This window comes from Falco punctatus (assembly GCF_963210335.1).
Source record: "Falco punctatus genome assembly, chromosome: 3".
Lineage (NCBI taxonomy): Eukaryota > Metazoa > Chordata > Aves > Falconiformes > Falconidae > Falco > Falco punctatus.
The window spans coordinates 27,161,913-27,184,128 of NC_137582.1; the positions used below are offsets into that span (position 1 = coordinate 27,161,913).

The 22,216-nt window shown below is 38.1% G+C and overlaps 1 protein-coding gene across 46 annotated transcripts in view; it reads right to left on the minus strand.

The window, feature by feature from the left end:
• The window catches only part of RIMS2 (regulating synaptic membrane exocytosis 2), a 511,335-nt gene that overhangs the window by 62,676 nt on the left and 426,443 nt on the right, over window positions 1-22,216 (minus strand). For 45 of the 46 annotated variants that reach the window (XM_080377968.1, XM_080377979.1, XM_080377978.1 and 42 more), the window contains 2 exons: window positions 19,248-19,420; window positions 17,952-18,215 (listed from right to left, as the gene is read on the minus strand). In XM_080377968.1, coding sequence (XP_080234094.1) covers window positions 17,952-18,215; window positions 19,248-19,420 — 437 coding nt within the window. The remainder of the gene's footprint in view (window positions 1-17,951; window positions 18,216-19,247; window positions 19,421-22,216) is intronic. The other variant, XM_080377986.1, reaches the window with a different exon arrangement.

The window sequence follows — 22,216 nt, forward strand, 5'->3', positions numbered from 1 at the left end:
AGAATTCATACATCCATATATCATATATACAATTTTTGCTTTGGAAATTTAAGTTCTGCAGTCAGTGCTCTCCCCTCTTCTTCTCACATATATACACACAATCTATATTCCTCTGAGAAAAAGATACTTGATTCATTACTGAGTGGAAAAGGATATCAGCCTGAAGCCTAACTTTGGTTTCTAAACACCCAGACATTTAAAGGATATTTTCAGTAATCTGGTTTAGCCCAGCCATCCCACAGTAATGAACAGCTATAGGCTTTTGGCTCCCTCTCTTCAGCAACAAGTACATGTATTATATATGTGTAGATATATACACTTGGCTGCTACGTGACATAGATCAGCATTACTGATAAAATGGAATTTACTTCTAATATACCTTTTGTATTAATTTATAGACTGTGTCCCCATGTTCTGCATGGCTGCATTTAAATTATCTGCCGCAGGATTCACAACATGCCTCAGGGGACCTGACCTCCCAGTGGTCCAGGCTAAGGGACCTTTCCTTCACACACAAATGATGATGTACAGTGATGACAGCAGTACCTATCCAGATTTTGCCTTGACATCTAACTGGTAGGTGTCTGGACAGACATCCAGACCTGGAAACTCTGGAGTGCATCTGGGCCTGAAAATACGTAGAGAATGTTTCTATTCCAGTGAAGTTCTTGCACAGAACTTAGACCTTTATTATGCCATTCAGTACAGTGCATCTCACTAAAAAAGTCCCCATGAGATACAGTCTTAGACAATCCACAAAACAGTGGAATATTTCTGGAAAGCAGAGGAAATTATATTTGTAAATTATGTATTTATAAACTATATATACCAGTATATAAAGGCTAACAAAGAAATATTTTTGTGTTTTAAACAGATTTTCAAAAACATGCAAAGGCTATTCCTTGAGCTTTACTGCTCAGCAAATGGCCCTAAAGCAAATTTTAGTGGGCATAGCCATACTTCTTTCCCTTACCTATAATGGTCTGAATCTATTTCAAAAAAGGAAGGTTTTATTGCTCCTTTATGAAGTTTTTACAACACATATCCTGTCAATAAAAGCTTACATATGGAATTAATGCAGTGTTCTCAAAAGTAAAGAGATCACTGGGTTTCTTCCCACTTATTCAAGGGGAATTGGGATGAGGCATCAGATTTGGGACAACAATACGACTATTTAAAATACAGGACCTGTCCCCATAATGTGCTCTGCTCTTTAGCTGACAGCTGCCTGTGCATGAAAGCATTTGGAGTTAAGCCATAACCCAGAGGAAAACATAACAGCTAGTTTGTAGAAGAGGAGGACCTCTAACATCAAGTGAAAAAAAAAAAATAAAATACTGAGTGCGCTTCTCAAGGAAGTTATAAGGAAAATATGGATGAGAGTTTGGATCAACAGATGGAGAGGCACAAAACAAAGCTGAGAGAGAGACAGAGTGGCATTGCCTGGACAGACGGTAACAAAAGTCTGTAACACCGTGGTAACTTGAAAGCTTTTTTCTTTATAACTTTCTTTGTTGTGATATGTTAGTACACACTGGCTTACATTGAAACATTTGTCACTAAGGAAGGTGCAATGTAGGATGTGGGTAAAGAGGAAGGCAGGGAAGACAAAAAAAGGGGATCTGTATTTCTGGGTCTTTTTAGCACTATGATAACACTTGTCATATACATGCTGTATTTTCTTTAATTACCACCTTTAGGGATTGCTTCACAGAAACGAGATGCCACAGAAACCAGTTCTTGTTTCAACGCTACCTTGCATATAAGAAATACTAGAGATCTAGGAAGAACAGGGTTGGAAGAGCTAGTATCTTCAACATTATCTCATGCACAATTCTTCTAAGAATCAGAAAATTAGAGCCACTTATCCAGCACTGCTATTTTTAACCCAAGTTCTCTAAGGAAATATGATTAATGTGACTGTGTTTTCGGTCAGGTCTCTCTCTTTTCAATATTTAAAAAAATCAGTTCAAATTTGGCTCAGGAGTAGAAAACTAGAGCTATTTAGTTTCTAAAACTGTTTTGAAAAAAGGTCCTGGGAGAGAGATCTTATGAATGCCCCTGTGGGGAAAGGTTATTTCATGTAGGAGCTCATTTGCACACACAGACTGATAGGGGAAGTAACATCTTGCACAGCTTGAAGAGCAACCTATTCCAATGATCTGTTTTTCAAGAATGATATCCAGAAAATTAGCGGGTTCCCGTCCTATAGAAAACAGTAATTATGGCATTGCTTTTAAGTGAATCTAACATTTAAGAAAGGTCTTATGTCATAGCAGTGAAAACAGAAATATTCTGTTTCCCCCTAAAAGTTACAGTGAGGAGAAAGTTCACATTTCCTGAGTCTAATGTGCCTTTGAGGTGCCTTGTGTGTCATTTCCCAAGATGTATAGTTCTATTTAAGCACAATAGATTACAGTAATTACCCTTATTAAAAAAATTTATGTGCTTAAAAAGGTTGGCATGCAAACAAAGTTGCTGTAATTTCACTATGCAGGTAACTACGAAAGTACTATGCATTACAAAAATTTGCTACTTGGCTGCTGTTTAAAGACTTCTGTATTACAAAATGAAGTTTTGCCGTGTACACCTGCCAACAATGAGGTCAACTTCATTCAGTCATGTTCTTTTGACCAACTGAAAAAAGTAGGAAAGAATTCAAGTAAGGAAAAAGGGATTTAGATTTAGATTTGTGTGGAATACTAAATACTCGCACAAATGGCTAATATTGAAAGTTCATTCACAAAACCATTTTTTCCAGTACAGTTCTAAAAATACTTGCTTTAATTAAAGGTTTCAGCATTTCCCCCTTCCCCTCTCTAAAAGCAGCAGAGAAGACACCTGTGCTGTGCTCCCAACTAGCAAACAGCTCCTGGAGAAAGCCATCCCACAGCTGTGGTTTCATTTTTTCTCAATTCCCCTCTCAACAAAAAAGCTCTGAAAAATAAGTACTAGGAGAGTTCTGAGTGACTTATAGCACACCACAGTAAATCTGCAGTGGTCACGAGCACATCCTTCATTGGCACTCTGAATCCTTTCTGGTCATCCAAACCCTCACTCAATTCTTGGTATATGCTTGGTATCCTTGCCAGTGAAGCTGTCCTTCTACCCAGACTGCCTTTTTAAGTGCCAGAAATGGATTATTCTCAGAAAAAGTGAGTGTTGTAGGCCAGGTTTCGTTCCTTTCTGAGATAACAAAAATATGGACTTCAGAGTAAAAGAGAATAAATCCTAAATTTTTTTTCTCCTAAAAGGAAAACAGCAATTACTACAAGTGTTCTTTACATGTACATATACAAAAATAATCACATGCACGCCCATCCAAATATGTAGGACAATATTCTAAAACTGACATTAAATGGAAGCTATTTATGAGATTATATGAGTCAATGAATAGATAAGCACTAAAAACTGTTCTTAAGGTGCCTTATAAGATATTAATCTTAAAAATATCCTCTGCAAAGAGAATATGTGGCCAGATGGGGGGGGTGGGGGGTGGGGGGGTGGGGGAAATAAATAGATAGATAGATAGATAGATAGATAAATAGATAAATAGATAAACCATGCCAGTCCCAATCACATGTGCATAATGGCATAATAATCAACCTCATTAGAAAATCTCACACAACCCCAGCTGTGTGACAGTCCACAGCCTACAGCAACAGCGGAGTGACAGTGGCAGCTAGGCCACTGACTTCAGCTTAAGGGGACCAGCTGGTCAACAAGAGCAGGGTGATGGGCAAAGTTTACACAGAAATGCTTTCTTCCTTACCCCTAAATCCAGGAAACCACCTGAGGACACCAAGAACTGCAGACAGGGCTCTGTCTGTGTAAGTATCTAGTCAGATGCCTCGATTTTCCAGTGAACAGAGAAAAAGGAAAGATTTCTTTGCTCAGTCTTCTACTTCAATCACTTGCTTTTCTAGTTTTTCTCAGTTGCGAGAAGTGATTTTGTACACCCTTCCTATAATACAGAATTCCTCTGTAACCTCACAAACAAACAGAGGGAGTGCTCAAATGTGAATCAAAAGATTAATAAAGGCTAAGTGCAAAACAAATTCTGAAATCCGATCACCAAGTAAAGCAAAATCAAGTGTTCAGTATTTTTATATTTTCCCAAGTGATAATTATTCCAGACAGTCAGGGTCAAGTTGGGCATGTCAGCTTCCTATGTATTTTACTATACATTTTCTTAAATTTAACTGGTTTTGGCCACGTACACTATGGATAAATTTTAGAGGAATATGTTCTCAAAGCTAAAGCAAGAAGTTCTTCAACACAAAGAAGAGAAAAATAAGACATAAGAAAGTAAATTAGAGTAAGACATCTATAAATATTTGTCATTTAAGGCAAGGGTGGAGTATGACAACCCTAAGCACCAGATATGATCCTTAACAACACACCGTGCTAGCCAGATGAGGGGAGCTGGGCTGACAGATACATATGACAGGAAATTTAATATGGTCCTTATTGTCATCGAAGACCCCTGTGCCACTCCTATAGTAGCTAAATAAAATGGCTCAGGGCTGTTCTCTGACCTTAATAACCTGCTTACACACAGCTAACTTACATCCTTCCCGAAAGGGGAAAACAGACCCTGGCCCATGCCATCTCCTGAATTATGCCTGGGCTGAAGCAGGGGCACCTTATTGGTGTGCCCACCACAAAGTTATGCCAAACTACTTACACGATATGGATGATCAAGACCATGTCCTGGCCCTGTCTAGCTTACTGATATAGGTATAGCCTCAAATTCCTTGATGATACTACAAATCTCAGATTGTTTTCAAATTTTGATATTCATCAGGCCAATTATAGCCCATAAATAATTTTCTGAGTGATTTTAAAGAAAAACAGTAAGCAAGTACAAAACAGCTATTCATACACAGCCTTCTGGAAAATACAATGTTATGTTTCTGGATTTCTTAAAGGCATTAATCTTCAAGCTCTCCTTGCAGAGACCCACTTGTTTTCAAAACAAGGAGTGCAATTATTCTCTGGAATCAAATTTGCTGTTAAGGTTTTCCAGACTCCACTATAGCAGTTAATCAGAAACTCTTGGTTTTCTCCCCAGTTTGTCAATATCTGTGCTGAATTACAGAAAGATTAGAAAACATTGGCAGAGAACCTCTCCCAAAACACAATGTCTAGGACTGGCTACTTGGAAAATTATCTCTTTTGGAGATGGTGCATAGCCAGAGGGGAATACCTGAAGTGCCTAAGGATATCATCAGAGAAGGGAGGCAGGGAATGGAGGCATTGCTTTGGTTTTGGTATCTCCTGCTTTAGACAAACCACTTCCTTGATATTTGACCAAGAAGGAAAGCAACTGTTTGTGAGGCTTGGGTTAAGGAAAGGGAAGATTTCACCATGCAAAACGATTCTGCCCTAAAGGCAGAGAAACTGATTTGAAGCTACTCTATATCCAACAGTACAGCTGGTAACTCTTAGAATCACAGAATTATTTAGGTTGGAAAAGACCTTTAAGATCATCAAGTCCAACCATTAACTGGCACTGCTAAGTCAACCACTCAACCGTATACCTTAGGTCCACATGTACACATCTTTTAAATACCCCCCTCCAGGGATGGTTACTCAACCACTTCCCTGGGCAGCTTGTGCTCCAGATCCTAGGCAAACAGGTTCCAGATAAAAACTTGGTTTAATCAACATTTTTGGATATTAAGAAGTAAAAAACAAGTCAGAAACTTCATCTAACCTCTCCCAGTTTCTGACTGACTTATTAGTGCTTTAAAAGTGTTAATAATCTTACAAGAAAATACTAATTTTAGAACTGATGGATAATATAGTTGGCTGCTGTTATATTTTCCATGAAGCAGTTGCAGACATGCTGAATCCTCATTGTTTCCTATAGACCAATTGGGAAGTCATAGTTAAAAACCTGCAGTCTTCAGCTGCAGCTCTAGAATCCATTGCAGAGTTGGAAGGTATCTTACTAGCTGGTCAGGTTGTGCCTACAGAAACAGAAACTTTTTATAGCAACTGGCTGATTAGTCCAGTAAGTGCCAACTGTCCTCAGGAACCTTTTGTTTAGGCCAGAAAAACAAAACAAAACACAAAATAAAAATAAAAATAAAATAAAAAAAAAAAACAAAAAACACTGACACCTGGGAGTCCTTATGTTATGATAACATGCCTTTTGAAATTTACAATATGTGGCAAACCAACCAGAATGGGGATAGAAGAACTAAAGAAAATGACTCCCCTGAAAGCTGTTACTGCTATAAAAAGCAATTATGAAGTCCCATAGGTTAAAGAACCCTATTAAGATATTTTGTGGGCATCCTGCACTGCTGAACAAGGCAGTACTGCCTGTTCTTCCTGTACATTAAGCAGTCCAACAAGCAGCGATGAGAAAGGCTAAACTAGGAAAATACATTGACTTAGGCTTCCTCCATAGACAAGAAATACAAATGACGAACATGCCCAACATGCCCAAAACTTAGGACACCACAATCATTCAAAAAACACAGATCATATCCTTTCAGACATCCTCTGCCACTGTCTCATTTTCTCTCCTTGACTTATCAGAATGATAATTTCACTCTTGTAAGGTGAATACCTCTCTTTCACTGTGTCTCATTTGTTAAATAATATAGCAATCTATCTGCCAGCTCAAAATACGCCCCAGCAACAGGAACTCCGGCCCTGTAGTTTAGCCAGTGATTTGCTGAACCGAATGGTTGTTTCCCACAAACCATAACTGTTACCGGCATCTTCTCCTGTCTTCCTCTCCCTGCTCTTCCTTCCAGCATCTTCCTCACTAACATACTGCTAAGACAAATAATTTGTGTTGGTAGATGTAGAAAAGCTTCTTCTTCCCTCTTCACTAACACGGAAAGTTGGTATCACATCAGCAGGAGTTCTGCAGGAGTAAAGTACTGCTAAAGTTATATAAACCCAACTTTTAAATCCAGCCCTGGCCCTGAACTGTATCAGTCCGTGGCAGAAAGCAGCACAGGGAGCAGTACAGAATCCTTGCACCCAGTGACTCCATCACTACTAACAAATTACACAGAATATGACCTATTCTACAAAGAATAAATAAAAATGCAATCCATCTGTTTCCAAGTAAGAATGATAGACTAAAATTATGACAATTTTGATTCTTTTTCACTTACCAGCAAATACACTTCACTAAAACCAGTACAAAGAAGCAAAGATATTTTTCCAGTCTACAATATCATTATTTTTAAATGTTAAGGACAAGATAACAGTACTATCCACTGTATATTGTATGTGGGATGTTTTAGGATTTTGTTTGTATTTTTCAGTCATTGTTACAGCAGAGCTGGAAATGAAAACATACAATCTTGTTGCTCTGTCAAATGTGTATGTATTGGATAATCAGATTCACACTTAAGTAATTTGGCAGATCTTGCAGGTTTCATTTTTTCCCCAGTGCAAAGTCAATATTACTACCTCTCTGTCATTTAGCTGAGTTCTCTGGTAATGATCCCTACTGAAAATAAAACACTTGCAACAGTAAAAATCCACTTTGCCAAGTGTGGAGTACAGCTGTGTGCTGTGATATCCTAGGGAAAGGATTTTAATAATTTTTCAATTGTGCAATAGATATTTGCTAACATGTTACTCTTGTGAGACTGGAAGACCCACTGAAGATGTTGTTTACAGCTTTTTACAAGCAGGAGAGGAATTCTACTGCCATTCTTAATAGACCTCAACTCAATTGGAGAGGGTCTCATTTCATTAATTTGCTGCAGAAATTTAACAAAAGCAGCATTAGGGGCGCAGCTGTGAGGTAGGAAATAACATTTTCATGGGAACAATGCTTGCGGCCAGTGCACATACCGATCTGCCAGTTCACATCAGAGAGAGACACTGCAGGTTCCAAACTGTAATGACTTAGTCTCCTGAGATTCACATGGTCAAAAATTATCATCCTAACTCATTTGTTATAAAAATCTCTAATAGCTACTGGACTGACTTAAACATTAGGTTTATTTTATTGAAATTCTAACAAGAAAGTTGGTGGGAAACAGTAAAGCAGTGATAGTAATGTATTTTATTATTTATATTACTATTCAAAGAAAACTTGTGTGTGCATCTCAAAACAAAAGTAACAATATTTTTATATGAATTATCTGTTTCAAAGGTCTCTTTCATTACAAATCGGAAATACCTTGCCTGTTACAGTACATAGGTTGACTTGAACTGGATTTTCCCCGCTCTGCTAGATATCAAGCTCTGCACGCTGCTTCATCATTATAAATTAATGAATCAAGCTCTGCACGCTGCTTCATCATTATAAATTAATGATGTATATCTTTTCCTATATTATGCCTGGCATTTTTTTTAATACAAACAAATTTCAAAATTGTTTGGGATCAGACCGTTGGACTACATACCAAACATTGCCACAACAAATGAGTGATGCAGAAAAACCACTGCAACAGATGACTCTTTCCAAACACTAGCAGTTGAATTCTTCACAGAGCTTCAGAGATTTTTGATGAAATTTCTCACCATGTCTGAGAGAATAATCAGCTACTTCTTATGTAAAAATACAATTTATAACAATTTAAAAAAATTATAGCATCTTTTTAATTTAAATTAAATTAACATTATAATGAACATTACTATATTCATATTCATCCACTGTTGATAAACTTTCAAGTTTTCCTTTAAAAAGTTACAGAAAAGTTTATTACCCTGCTAAAAGTAGTGAATCTTGGAAGATATCCCTTTCTTTAATACAGTGAACTAAACCAGCCATTTACTACGTGTGAATGCAAAAAAGGGCTAACAAGAACACTGAAGTCCAAAAGTCTTGCATTAGTCAGCTGCCATATTTACTTGTAAATATAAGCAGTCCATATGAGCTCTGAAGGCTTGGTAATAAAGTAAGTTCTAAACAGACAAAGTAAGTTTTTAATAACATTCAAAATCTGAGTTAGAAAGCGTCATCTTTAACCCAACCTGGCAAAGAAGCAGTTGCATTTGTAAAAGCATGTTAACAAAAAGCTTGCTGAATTAAAACTGACAGGGAGCAACCTGATTTAATTGAGAGTGCTTCTCACATAGCTGCACCTTGCACGTACTTAATCTGAAAGTTAAATGCTATGTGCTTATTCAAATGTACTGTTGAATTACAGTCTTCCAACAGAGAAAGAAGAGAGGGGGGTCATTCTGTTTTCTATATTAACAGTGCTGGATAAGTCACAAGCTACACTGCAAGCTTGCTTAGTGCTGCCCAGATTTGCTCCTTGAAGAAGGGCTGAAAAGAGCTCTATGAAATGAAAAGCAAGCAGTGAATTGATAAGCAAGACTTAAAATCTACTGTGTGTTTAAGACGTAAAACCACCAGGGAAATAATGCAAAATCAAGTTGGGAGAGTGAGAAAAATTTCAGACTTGAAGGCATAAATGCTCGAAAATACATAGAGGTAAGAAACATCTTGTGTTGCTTCAGGGTAAGAGGAACCATGATTTATCATCTTTACTTGCAAAACTGAGATTAGCTATAAGGAAGATTTTCTTACTTATAAAACACGTTGACAGCTAGAAAACTTTGGAAGATAGACGTACAGGAAAGGGACAGGGTGCACAACTGAGATTACATTAAAGGAAAAATCACATAGCATCACAGATCTAGAGCTGGACAGGGAAGGGTCAGATATTCCAAAAGGGCTTTATTTAAATAAATTGCTGTATTCAATATGGATTGAATATATTGCAGCAGTATACAGCTGCATGTATACTTCACTCATGAAAGACTGGATTGCTTTGATTAGTGCTGTGAAATGTGGATGTGCCCATGCTCATTGTACTGTGTATGTGTATGTGTGTGGCAGCAAGCATCTAAAGAATAAAGCAACTCCGACGTTTCCTTCATTCCTTGTAAACTCGGGTTGCTTGAGGACTCTGAAAAATCAGGGTCAGAATAAGCACTGCCAACATCTCACAAGCCCATAGCATCTCTCTGAATTGATCTTCTGGGACTGAGAGCTAAACGGACACGAGCAAGAGATCTGAAGCCATAATTACTTCAACCAAAGAGACATTATCTGGGACATCATGATCTTGCCTGCCTGACTTCTGTCACTTTGACAAAATGACTTTGAGTCACTTTGTGCCTCTGGGGGAAATCAGAAAAGCATACAGAAAAGTTAAGACCATCATTAAAAGAAAATGTGAGGAGACATGGCTTACAACTTCCCGAACACAAGCCTGCAAACCTTGTTTTGCTGACCTGGCCAGGACAGGTCTGTGACCAGAGCTCCCTGCTGAGGCCATATGCCCCTTGCACACCATGCATGTTTGGAGCAAAGGCGCCTCTTGCTTACCCTGGGCCTCCATATGAATCATGCTTGTGTTACGGCTACGACCTGGGAAGTGCTGGGCTCCCGGTGGCATTTGTAGGGAAATACACAGGGTTATTTCCTGCTAGGGGCCACCCGATGACAAATGGCCCAGCTTGTTTAGGTAGCACCTTATGGACCTTATAGGCTAAGAGGATTTTTAACACCATGCAGGTACAGTGATAGTACTGAACCAAAATGTTCAGATGCTTGGTCAAATAACATTAAAATCAGATAGATGGCAATGGCAAACTACTGGCACATCATCTTACCGTAGGTATTAAGTACGCAATGGTAAGACCAGCATGGGAGCCCTGACCCTTCCTTAAAATATCATACGTGCCAGATAGGTCTGGCAATGTGTTTCAAAGGCACTGGCACAGAACCAGTAACTATGTTTTTAAAATACTTTTATGAAGTAACAAAAAAGAGTTTATGTTTGTTTCTTAGCAGGCTAAGTGATAAACTTACTAATTATTTTTAATGAAGTACATTTAGAGGAATCAGTAAAGAAACTATATTACAGAATCTTTTCACTTTTATATTAAAACAATACTCAGGTAAAAATAGTAAAAACATACAGTGCTAAGACAGAACCACTGAATCATAATATCAAAGAAAGAAAAGCCTGATGAGCTCCAACATTCAGTTCCTTGTTTTTGCAAGTTTCTACATCACCCTTAGTTATTGCTATTGCTATTCTCGTCCACAGACCTGTTGTGATCGATCCTCTAAAAACTGAGATAAAAAAGTCTGTCTATTGAAGAGCTTATGATTCAATCTAATTTTAAATACCTTCATGAGTCTTTTTTAACACACGCGAAATTGCAAAAACTAATTTCAACAGTTATAGCTGCTTCAAATTGTCATTTTAATTTTACTTTTCATCCCTACTTTCCTGCATGTCTACAGAGCTTTCCATCTGCACCTCATTTCTTTTTATTTTCAAACTACTGATGCACAGGTTTTAAATAACCTTTAGCAACAGGAGTACATCAGTGTTTTCTGCATCACAGGTCAGAGCTGACTTAACAGACGTTAAAGAGCAGGCCACATTCAATGGAGAGGGAAGTAGTCTCAATGATAATGTGTTGCTCTCAAAGAATAAATGTCTGAGTTCCCTGCATATATCAAAGTTACAGACTGTTCGAATGAGGTATTTTCACTGTTCACCTGTTAATAATGTGTACTTCTGAATTCGTCACTTTATTATTTCCCAGTGGATCAAAATACATTTCCTAGTTGTAAAGGAGTCTATACAGCTTTTGTACTTTGAAATAACAGGAAAAAATGAGTCTCCAAGGGTTTCATAGATGGTGACAAATAACTTAGAAACAGATGACTTTGCTAGATTTTTTAAATTATTTGTTTTCTACTTTCAGTACAGATTTTGCAACAAATACATGAATTCATACAGTTCCTTTCTGAAACATTGGATTTTTTTTTTCCTTTTCCATAACATTTTTCCAGAAGTCACAGATAATCTTTTTCTGCATGTCACCTACAAAAGTGTAGAAAACCAATTGGCCAAATTATTGACTATCTGTATTGCTACAGACCCAGTAGCTATGTAAATTTACAGCTTTTGAAGATTTGCCTCACTGTGGAATACTAAAGATAAAAAGCTTACGTCAGAAAGTAGTGGCTTTGAATCTGTGCTTCACATGGGGAAAGAATTCTCTGTGAACTGCTAACAGATTCTACCCAGCCCAATAATACTAATGAAATCTTGCTTTAAAAAAAAATAAAATAAAATTTGGTCCTCTGATTTCAGAGTCACAGACTTGCAATACATAAGCAGCTCTCTGCTTACCTAGTCAGAAGTGTGCAGAAGAGTTTTGTTAGGACACAAAATGAAGTTGCTGCTTTTTGCTCAAGGACTCTGTCCATCATACCTATCCCAGCGTCCTGAGTAACAGGACATATTGCAGCTGAGAAGAGCTGGTGAACATTGTACTGCAACCTACCATTCTAAACCCAGGAATGGCAAGATCACTTTGTTGTGATGTTAAAAAAATTGTTAGAACAACATATTGGGTTAAGAGCTGCAGGAAGCTGCCTGCTGACGTGCTTTGCCTGAAAAATTACATGAACATTAACATAAAGGTATCCAAGTTATCTCTCTCCCCTCGTGGCAGAAATTATTTTGGATGAACCTTATCTCTGCGTATGTGTATATATCTATATAGCTAGACCTCTTGTGACCATAGACTGCCCATACTGCAATTTTGCTAAAGGACTGATCATGCAGTGGGGAAAGAGTCTCAGGCTACAACTTTCCCTTACAAACACATGGCCTGTTTGGCTAGAAAGGTCAGGCACAATTAACTTCTTTCATCTAGCAGTGCAGTGGGAGCAATCATTACAATAATTCTGAAATAGCTTTAAGAGACCAAACAGCACATGCATATTGAAAATGGATTCTAGATGCTTGCTATCTTTTGCAGTTTTGGATAGTTTTACCGTAATATAGATTTTCAAAAAATGTTACTAGCTTCCACCCTTGTGACAGAGCTTGCACAGACTGAATTAACATGCGTTTTCATCCAGCTTTGCAAAACACTGCATTTAACTGATAATAGATGCAATCACAGTCGAAGGCTCATAAAAACTGAAATAACAAGATTACAATATAATGGAAAACTAAGGAACAAATACTCATCAGGTATCAGTTTTAAAACTTACAAATTAAATTCTTTAAAGATTTTTTTTTGACTGAATGACTGAATGACATATAAGAACTAGAAAGTGAATTTGAAATGAAACTTTATAGCCAACAAGGGAAGGAGCACAGAGTATGAAGAACCGCTAGGAAGAGAAAAAAAATTGTATCTGAAGAAATTCATTACTTAAAACTACATCCTGCACTCTGTTTCTTGCATCTTCAAGTGCCTCTGCAATATTACACCCCAGCTGACTTTTTCTACTACAAATTCTCCTTCCTCAGTTGTGTCATCTTCCTACTTAATCAGCTCTATTCTTTCTACTGTCCTTTAGCAGTCACTTCTTTTTTTCACATGGGATGTCATTGATTTCTCCCGATACGTAGCAAAAACACATGACTGATTCTTCTGTGCTGTCTCTGCATTCTTCTCTTTATACATTTGTTTTCTTTCCTTTGCCCCTGTCATAGATGCAGAAATTTATCACTGGACCCCTTCCTCAAATGTTTGATTTGCCTAAGTAGTAGTATGCTATCTTCTGATTTCCTTGTCCCCCATGCCTCTCTCCTTATTCTTACCTCTAGCCACATCACTGGCTCTTTCCCCAAATCATAGAAACATGCTTTAGCATATCCCTTCAGAAGTAATGCAGTACCTCTGCTCTTGCTCTCATCAGTTCTGCAACTACAGCCACATTTCCTTTCTCCTTTTCATCTCTGAATTAATTGAGCACATTGTTTTATGTAAATCTCTTGAGTTCTTGTTTTCCAATTCCATTTTAAAGCCTTTCCAAACAACTGTCTTCCCCTTTTTACATTCAGTTGAAACTGCCAAAGTCTTAAGTGATTTCTTAAGATTTCAGAAGTGCAGTTCCCTGCTTTGCTTTGCTACAATTAGCCATGCTCTAATATGTTACTTCCCTTAGTTCCCACAGTTCATACACTCCCAATTTTTTCTTTCATTAACCTCTCATTCAAAATGTGCTCTAGTAGATTCTCATTTTTTGCCCACCGAGTTAACTGTGACAGTCCCACAGGGCTGTAGCACTGTCTCCTCTGTCCCTGTCCCTCAGGCATTGTCTCATTATCAATGACATCAAAGTATTATCCCTTCTGCAGTGAACACTCCCTCTCATCTCCCTTGTCTCCTCCTGCCTACACTAAAACCTTTCTTTGGCACCTCCTTGTGAATCGCCCATCTCAGCAAAATACCATTAAACTCAGTATTTCACTCCAGGATCTGTTGTCTCCTTCTTCTCCCAGTCGTGTGGATCATGTGTGTCATTCAGAATGGTTATCTGGGCAGGCCTTTTAATTCAGGCTTCATATTAGGTCCACTTTTTTGTGACTTGTGCATGCTTCCTGTTTCACATCTCTACCCTCTCTGTCCACCCACACAGCTAATTGCTTTGTCCACTCTCTCACCATTTCAGATGCCAGCTACTGCCATGCTTTTCTCCAGCCCTGGCAATTTACCTAACCTAACGCCTTCCAGGACACTGTAGGAAAGATAAGTTTCATAGCCTTTCAGTTTGGCTGTCACCTTTCTCCATACATCAGTAAAAAACTATACTCTCTTTTATCTAGTTGTACATAATTCATCTTTATTTTCCAGTATTTTAGCAGTTGTTCCTTATCACATTTATCTTCTCACATTCAAGACTGAAAGAACAGCTCCTGCTGCTCATCAGACTTGCTCCATCATCCACTAGATATATTTTTAGTAAGCACCTCATGTTTTTTCCTCATTGACTTTAATGCTTGAAAAGAGTTCTCCAGAAACCTTCACAATTATTTTCTTTCTTCAAATCTCCTCTTAATACTCCCTGTTGCCAAGATGTCCCCGATCTTGTGTCATGTGGAACATTTCTTAATTCCTCTGTGTTTCCCTCTCTAGACTCATGTGTCATCTCATGATTTAGACTCTGTGTGCTTGGAACAGAGGTTGTATTTTTCTTCTGTATTTCAACAGCATGTAGCACAGTGAGATCCTGCTCTGTGATTACAATTGCTGTGTATTCATATGATAAAACAAATCTATTGTGATTATCAGAGCTAATGCTTAGGATTGATATTTAGAAAAATAAGGAAGGTTAAGATTTAGAGCAGACTTAAACAGATTTCCTGCAATAAAAATTATGAATAATCACATATTAGAACTAAGAGGGCTTTTTTTTCTCCTTGAAATCATCAGGGGGCTGGAATAAGATATAATGCCAGGGAACTGTACATAAGGCATCCTTAAAAATTGCAACAGGGAAGCTTGATCCACGCTTTCTGCTTACTGACACTTATCGCCAAGAAAGAACATAATTATGTTTTCCCTATAGGTCAACCATATGCCAAAGTTTAGTTTTACAAGGTTTAATGAAGGCAAAATCTGATGCTGCAGCTATTTCTGCCAAAAAAGTTTTATTGATTTATTGTGCTTCAGTGCTCCAAAAGCTAAAGCAGCTTATTGCACTGAGGGACTCTTTAAAATAGGCATGGGATGGATCCATGATATCTGTCTTCACGGTCATTTAAGTTACATTGAACCCACCTATGATCTCAGCAGATTGAAGCCCTTAATGTGACTGTTACCGTTATAAAGTACATAAGCACAGTGACATCAAGAGGTATGATGTGTCCTTAATAAGCTAATTTTTGATGCTGGAGTGATTGAGAGCAGCCCCCACATTCCAAATTGCCCAGAGGAAAGGTGACTGCTGTTCAACTAAAGATGTACCTCTGAAGTAAAAATGTATGTTGAAAATTCCCGTCTGCAATATAACTTTTCTTGAAGTCCAGGATCTCAGGAACTAGATGACAAGTTACTATTGTTCTGTGATGGATGAACAGGCTGCTTTGATTCTATTGGGTATCTCCAATACCTATTGATATTTTTAATTATTAAATAACATTTTGGTGACTGTTTAATATTGGTGGCATGTCTGAAAATGTATCTTATATATATATATATAAATTTATTATAAATTGCAAGTTATAAGGTATTTTATAAATTGCCAAAGAAGTGAGAAGGCGGCACTGAATTTACAACAACGCTTTGGGTCAATTCTGCCTTCAGGTTTGTGCACTGAATTCACAAGTCATGGTATTTCAATGTGTTAATCATGCACAATTGTATATGAATGTATAGATGTACCTATACCTGTACTTATACAGGAATCAATTTGTACTTTGCAGTTTGTTTCTTACCCTAGAAGCATGTTCAGACAATACTGAAAAGATGAGCATTTATTGTACCATGGGGAAAAAGAAGGTGGATATAGAGAAACTTCCCTTTTTATTCACAATTTACATACTGAAAGTAGCCAAAACATGCAAAGTGGGCAAATAATACCAAAGGCTGATTTCCACACTGGGAACCAAAATCTAACAAAAACAAGTGTCACTGCAGAACAGTCACTTAAAATATTTTGTTTCTCTAGCAGGTAGGGACTCCCTACTTCTGCTGCTTCTTCCTGAGGGCAGGGAGCAGACGAACAAGCTGGCATGGGGAACAAGAAGTTGTTTCTCAGAGGACTTTATTTTCTGTGGGGACAGCATCTTGGCTGAAGACTAACCTGAGTGAAAGCTGGAAACCAGGAACAGGGTCATGCTTTCTGAGAGACAGGACTTCCAGATCCACTAAACTGGGAACTTAGTGGGAGCCGGGAGAGAAAAAAATCTTTAAAACATCTTTTTCCACATTACCAGTTAGCAGTCCCTGGAACATGTATGCCGAGGTAGTCTTAAAGACAACTGTTTCTAAACTTTTGCTGAATTCTAAAATGCATTCACATGAGTGAAGGAATGATGGACCTTAATATATAAAAGCAGTAGTATGGCTATACTGGCCTATACCATCCCAGGTGGAAAGCTGTGCATTTTTATTCTCTTTTTGTATCACCTTTTCTTTGTGCATGTCTACGTGTGTGTGTGTGTGTACAGGCATGTACACACATAATTTTGTAGCAAAGGAAGAAAGTGGACTGCCATAGAGCACTCTGTGCTTACCCTAGTACTTATGAGCATAGTTTTACACGCATGTTACCTACAGGTTGTGCACAATTAGCAGGTTAAACTTTTTTTTTTTTTTTTCTGAGATTTTCAGCCATTCTTGTGTAGGTGAGAGGGGGTTCAAGAATACTCAGCAAATCTCAAACTCAATTTTTGCTAATGAAGAAAGAAGGAATATCGTATTTCTCTTAATGCAAATTACATAGATTTTGCAATACAAAATGTCACCCATTTACATTAAAAGTAATGGTTCAAAGGAATTGTAGTAAAATGTATGAATCTAGGACATTATCTGATAAAACTGTAGCCAATTGTGCTGAAATGTTTCTGGACACAATACAGCAGCAGTGGTACATGACCCCTCCACAATACAGAAACCCATGACAGTTATTCACATGGAATAAAAACAATGGAAAACTCTGCTTATCCACGTTGATTGTCAGTCAATATGCACATTTATCAGCCTACACAAAGAGGATTAAAAAAAAAAATCCAAATTCTCTTCTTTAGTACTGCCACACATGAAAGTAAAGATGGTTTTGATATTGATGAGATATCACTCAAGAAAGGATTTTCCCCTGAAATAATAATTCAAGCAGGGAATATAATGAGGAATCTTAAAATTTCTATTGGTTATTATATTCAAACCCAAACCAATTGGTCTAAACCAATTAAAAAAAAAAAACCCAACAAATTAAAAAGAATATGCTGTAGCTGCGTGCATAATAATGAGTCAAGTTAGTATGCTGAATCATTTGGTATGCAGAACAAGTTCACAGAAGCTGAGAGTAAAACTTGCTTAAATATGAAATCATCATGTTTGAAACCAAAAAAAGCTGCAGAGAACATGGACAACAAGCTAAGCAAAAGGAAAAAAAGGAGAAGACAAATAGGGTTCTGGTACAGGAAGAAGAATAGGTCTATAGAAACAGAAGTATATTTTACCTGTCATTCTCTTTCCCTTCCTCAGCTTGGTCTTCTTGAGCTTTTTCATCATGCCCTGATCCTTTGACTTCCTGCTTATCACAGTTCTCTGTCACTTCTTGCCCTTCCCCTTTTTCATTAATTTCTTGCTCCTTTGCTTTTTCCGCCTCCTCCTCCTCCTCCTCCTCCTCCTCCTCCTCTTTTTCTTCCTCCTCAGGAAATATTCCACCTTGTTCATTCCCTTCCAGCCCTCCCTCTTTTTTTCCCTCTATATCCCTTTTCCTTCTGAAGTCAAAAAAAATTGAAAGAGGCATGCAAAAAGAAAAAAGAAAAGAATAAATTAAAGTTAAAGTCATGGCGAAGAGCATGCATGAACTCACAAGAAAGGAAATGCAAAAGAAATTAAATAAAAACTGACAGATGGAAGCAGTCATAAGATAAATCATGTTGGCTAAGACCTCAACATCCTTGGGACATTGTCTTAGGATGGTGTCTAAGTCCCTTTTTGAATAAAAGTTGTGTGGCAATACATCACATTTAGAAAAGTATACATGACTGTATGACAGAAACAATGTGGTCTTAACAATGCTCATATAAGCAGATGTTTAAATAATCTTTTCAAATGCACCATTTCTCTCAAGAGGAAAATTTTCTGAGAATTAATATAGGCTGACATTGAATTTTGCTGAGATATGCAGGTGGGTTACACCTCAGAAGGCAAGAAAAATGATCTTTCATTCCTTCTACAGCCAAAGCTCCTCTGAGTGTGCGCAGGGCACAGGCAAAGGCAGCACTGTGCTTTGCTAACAGATACATCATATACATCTTGTTGAAGAGTAGTGCAACAGTTGTATGCCTACAGTTAAACTGGACTAGTGTTATGTATTATATAAGTTGAATTAATCTGTGTAACTATTAAATAAGACTTCTATAAAACTTCATCAGCTCTGGCTTAAAAGGTGCCTGTGACATTGCCGGCATGACTTTTCAAGTTAAACTGTCTTTTCAGCCATATTAAGTATTTTACAAAATGTTTTTCAGAAAGTGCAAGTTTAAGTGTGTCTAATGCTTGCTGACAGCATATGTTTGTTATTTTAATGTATGCTATTATAACCCAAGATGACAAAACTTGGCTAAAAACAAATACCACGAAGTCCTCAAAGAGCATTAGATGAAGAAGACATTTAAACCACCGTTTTACAAACTCCCTGCAAATTTCAACCCAGGCAAAAAAATAACTTCAAATACAAATATTGACAAATGTTCAGTTACTTAAATTACTTGGCTATGGCTGGCACTACAGCTCGTCACGCTCACCTTATTTTCTTGTTTCCTCTTGGACGCTCGGACTGGACAGACATGTAGCTTGTACTGCTGAAACGTGAAGCGCTGCTTGTCCGTGACACAGCGGAGACATCACTGACATCGCTGTCTGAAGACTTATTGGAAATGTTGTCTGAGCCTCGCTGAGGATCCCGTCCTGACCGATACTGTAACAGCAAAGGGACAAAGATACAGATGTTGTCAGTGACATATTACCACAAATCAGCTGTGGAGCTGGTCCCTGATGCTCTCTTAACTGCCTTTGTCAGACTGCCTGAATTTTTCTAATGAAGTTCTCAACTGGTAGAGAATACAAGTTATGTCTTGGTTTCTGTTCATTTTACTCTGTTTTGCTATCCCATTCAAGGTATTAGCTCCACAGCCGCACCCACAGAGTGGCTTGTACAAAACTTCTAACTCTTCCAAAGGTTTCACAAACCTTAGAAAAGACATCTAAACCATCATAGAATACTCTTACCATAACACTTTCACCAGTGCAAGAAAGGAAAGCAGAGAGACTTGGTGACTTGCCCATGATTACTGAGCTCATGAAAGATTGAACAGGAGACAGAATGTGCTTGGCACATTCTATAAAATACACATCTCTTTTGGGGGCTAGCCTATTTACAAGAACTTCCACTTGAGCAACGTTAACAATTATACCTTTTTAAAGTAAATAGGTGAGATTATCAATGCAAAAGACAAAGTGGTGTTGCAGCTGTGCAAACCAACCCCACATCCTGCTGAACTGCTGGGCTGCGAAGTCTGAAAAGATGGGACAGGGCTAGAGATAATTTGTGCTGACAGTGTATAAATGCCTCAGAAACTAAAAAATTACAACGGTTTTCGAGCTTGTCAACAGTATATTCCAAACAGAACTGACAAGTGACTGGTGATCAGCAGTAAGCACATACAACGTAAAGCAGTGTTGTGCAGAGGTATTCAAACTAGATGTGAACAAAATTTTATGGCTGTTTTTTCTCATTAAACAAGTTAGCTCTAATTTAATGCTAAGTCTGTGCCACTCTGCATTGCACTGTGTGAAGATATAATAAACAGCAGAAAGATATTTTTCCCTCTCCTCTTCATATACAGACATTCCTGTGTATACAGAAATCTGTCAAAATTTTGGCAAGATTTTCAGAAATATAGTACTGCAAGATCAATTGTTGATGGTCACCAGGTAATTGTTTGACTGACATAGAAAGAAGACAGTATGGAAAGACGTGAAGAGCAGCACAAACAGGACTGGAAGAAAACAACGGGAGAAAGTAATCTGTATAATACATCAGTGGCTTGCTGGACTCTGAGGGTGGCAACACTGGACTGAGCCACCTGGAGGAAATAATTTGTAATGTAATGTGGCAGACTTGTGTGGTACTGCAGAAAAGAAGGGTGTCTAGGTTTAGCTATCAAATTTGCTTCTTTTTTTATAGTTCTAGAATAACTGCCTTTCCTGAGGTAGACACATCATTTGCTTCTGTTCTCTTGCAAGGCATGTTACACTGAGAAGTATTCTGAAGGACTGTGCAGTGTCCAAATAGCCTTTCAGAATAGCATTTGAGTGCCTATTTACCCCAAATGAATTTTACACTTAGAAACAGTAAGTTATTTTGCCCGTTTTAAGACAGGGAAATGAGATAAAGACAAGAAAAAATGCTTGTGCAAGTTGCACTGTGCACCCGTGGCAGATGGTGACCAAAGCACCGCCTGAACTGCACGCATAGCTAAAATGGTTGCACACGCTGCGGCTGGCTTCCTGATCTGTGCTGGTTTATACAGTAAAATTATATACAGCTTCCCGATTTCATACTGATCTGTACAGTATTAGAGTTCATTGACAAACCACTCACCCCCTCCCCACCCTTCAAGTGTGAGACATCGACAAACCACTCACCCCCTCCCCACCCTTCAAGTGTGAGAGTGCACTTAGCTAGCCATAAACTCACAAGGTTTTTCTGTGCTTACGTTTAAGTGTTGTAATATTTACTGACTGGTTTTATCGGTGCCATTAATATTATTGCTTGACAAAGACGACAGTACCTATTATTATTGATATATTCACTTGGCACATACAAAGAATGATTAAACAGCCGTCCTTATCATCAGAGATAATGGAACATTATACCAGAATAAAAGGATTTTTCTTTTTCAGCATCTGCTTTTAAAAGAGCAACTACTTAGCCCTTTGGAGAAGAAAAAAACAACTATGCCTAGCGAAATGTCTGAATACTGAGTCTGATCTGATCAGTTCCACCCACCTAACCCTCCCTAGAACAATTCTCCATTGAAGACAAAGTTATGTGTATAGTTTGTGTTGATTTGGCCTAAAACTACAAAGACTGGGAAGTACAGCCTGGTGTACTGGGCTACCATCACACACTATAGAAAAGGCAGCACAGAGCTGCCCTCAGGCCTTCTGTATTTGCCAAGGCTCCCAAGCAGATGTACTTGCCATGCTGAACTCTTGCTGCCAAGGCTACGCTGCTCCTGGCTCCCAACAAAGCTGATGTACAGCAAAGTTGTGTATGCCTATGTGAACAGCTGTCATAGCACCAGTGGCTAGTGACCTCAGACATGGACACACCGCTAGCCTTACAGACCTAACGTGGCTATCCTTAGTGTCAGATGTAAATAATTGATGGAATCGTTAATTACATTCCAGTTAGGGGATAGATAGTTACTTGTGCTGGTTCATCGAATAACAGACCTCAGCCTGCAGAACCCACACTGAGCTTGCCAAGCACTATCTGGAAATGAGCCCTTCTAAATTAAATACATGCAAGCAGCATTAAGTAGCAAACAGTATCAACATTGCACAGTTATTCTAAAGAGTCATTCTTCAGCACACTGAAAGTTTCAAAAACCTGTGGGTTTGGTTCTGTCTGTTTCATTTCCACACCTGGAGAACATCAGTTCTTAAAACATTTTTCATCGCAATGTGATGTATATAACAAATCAGA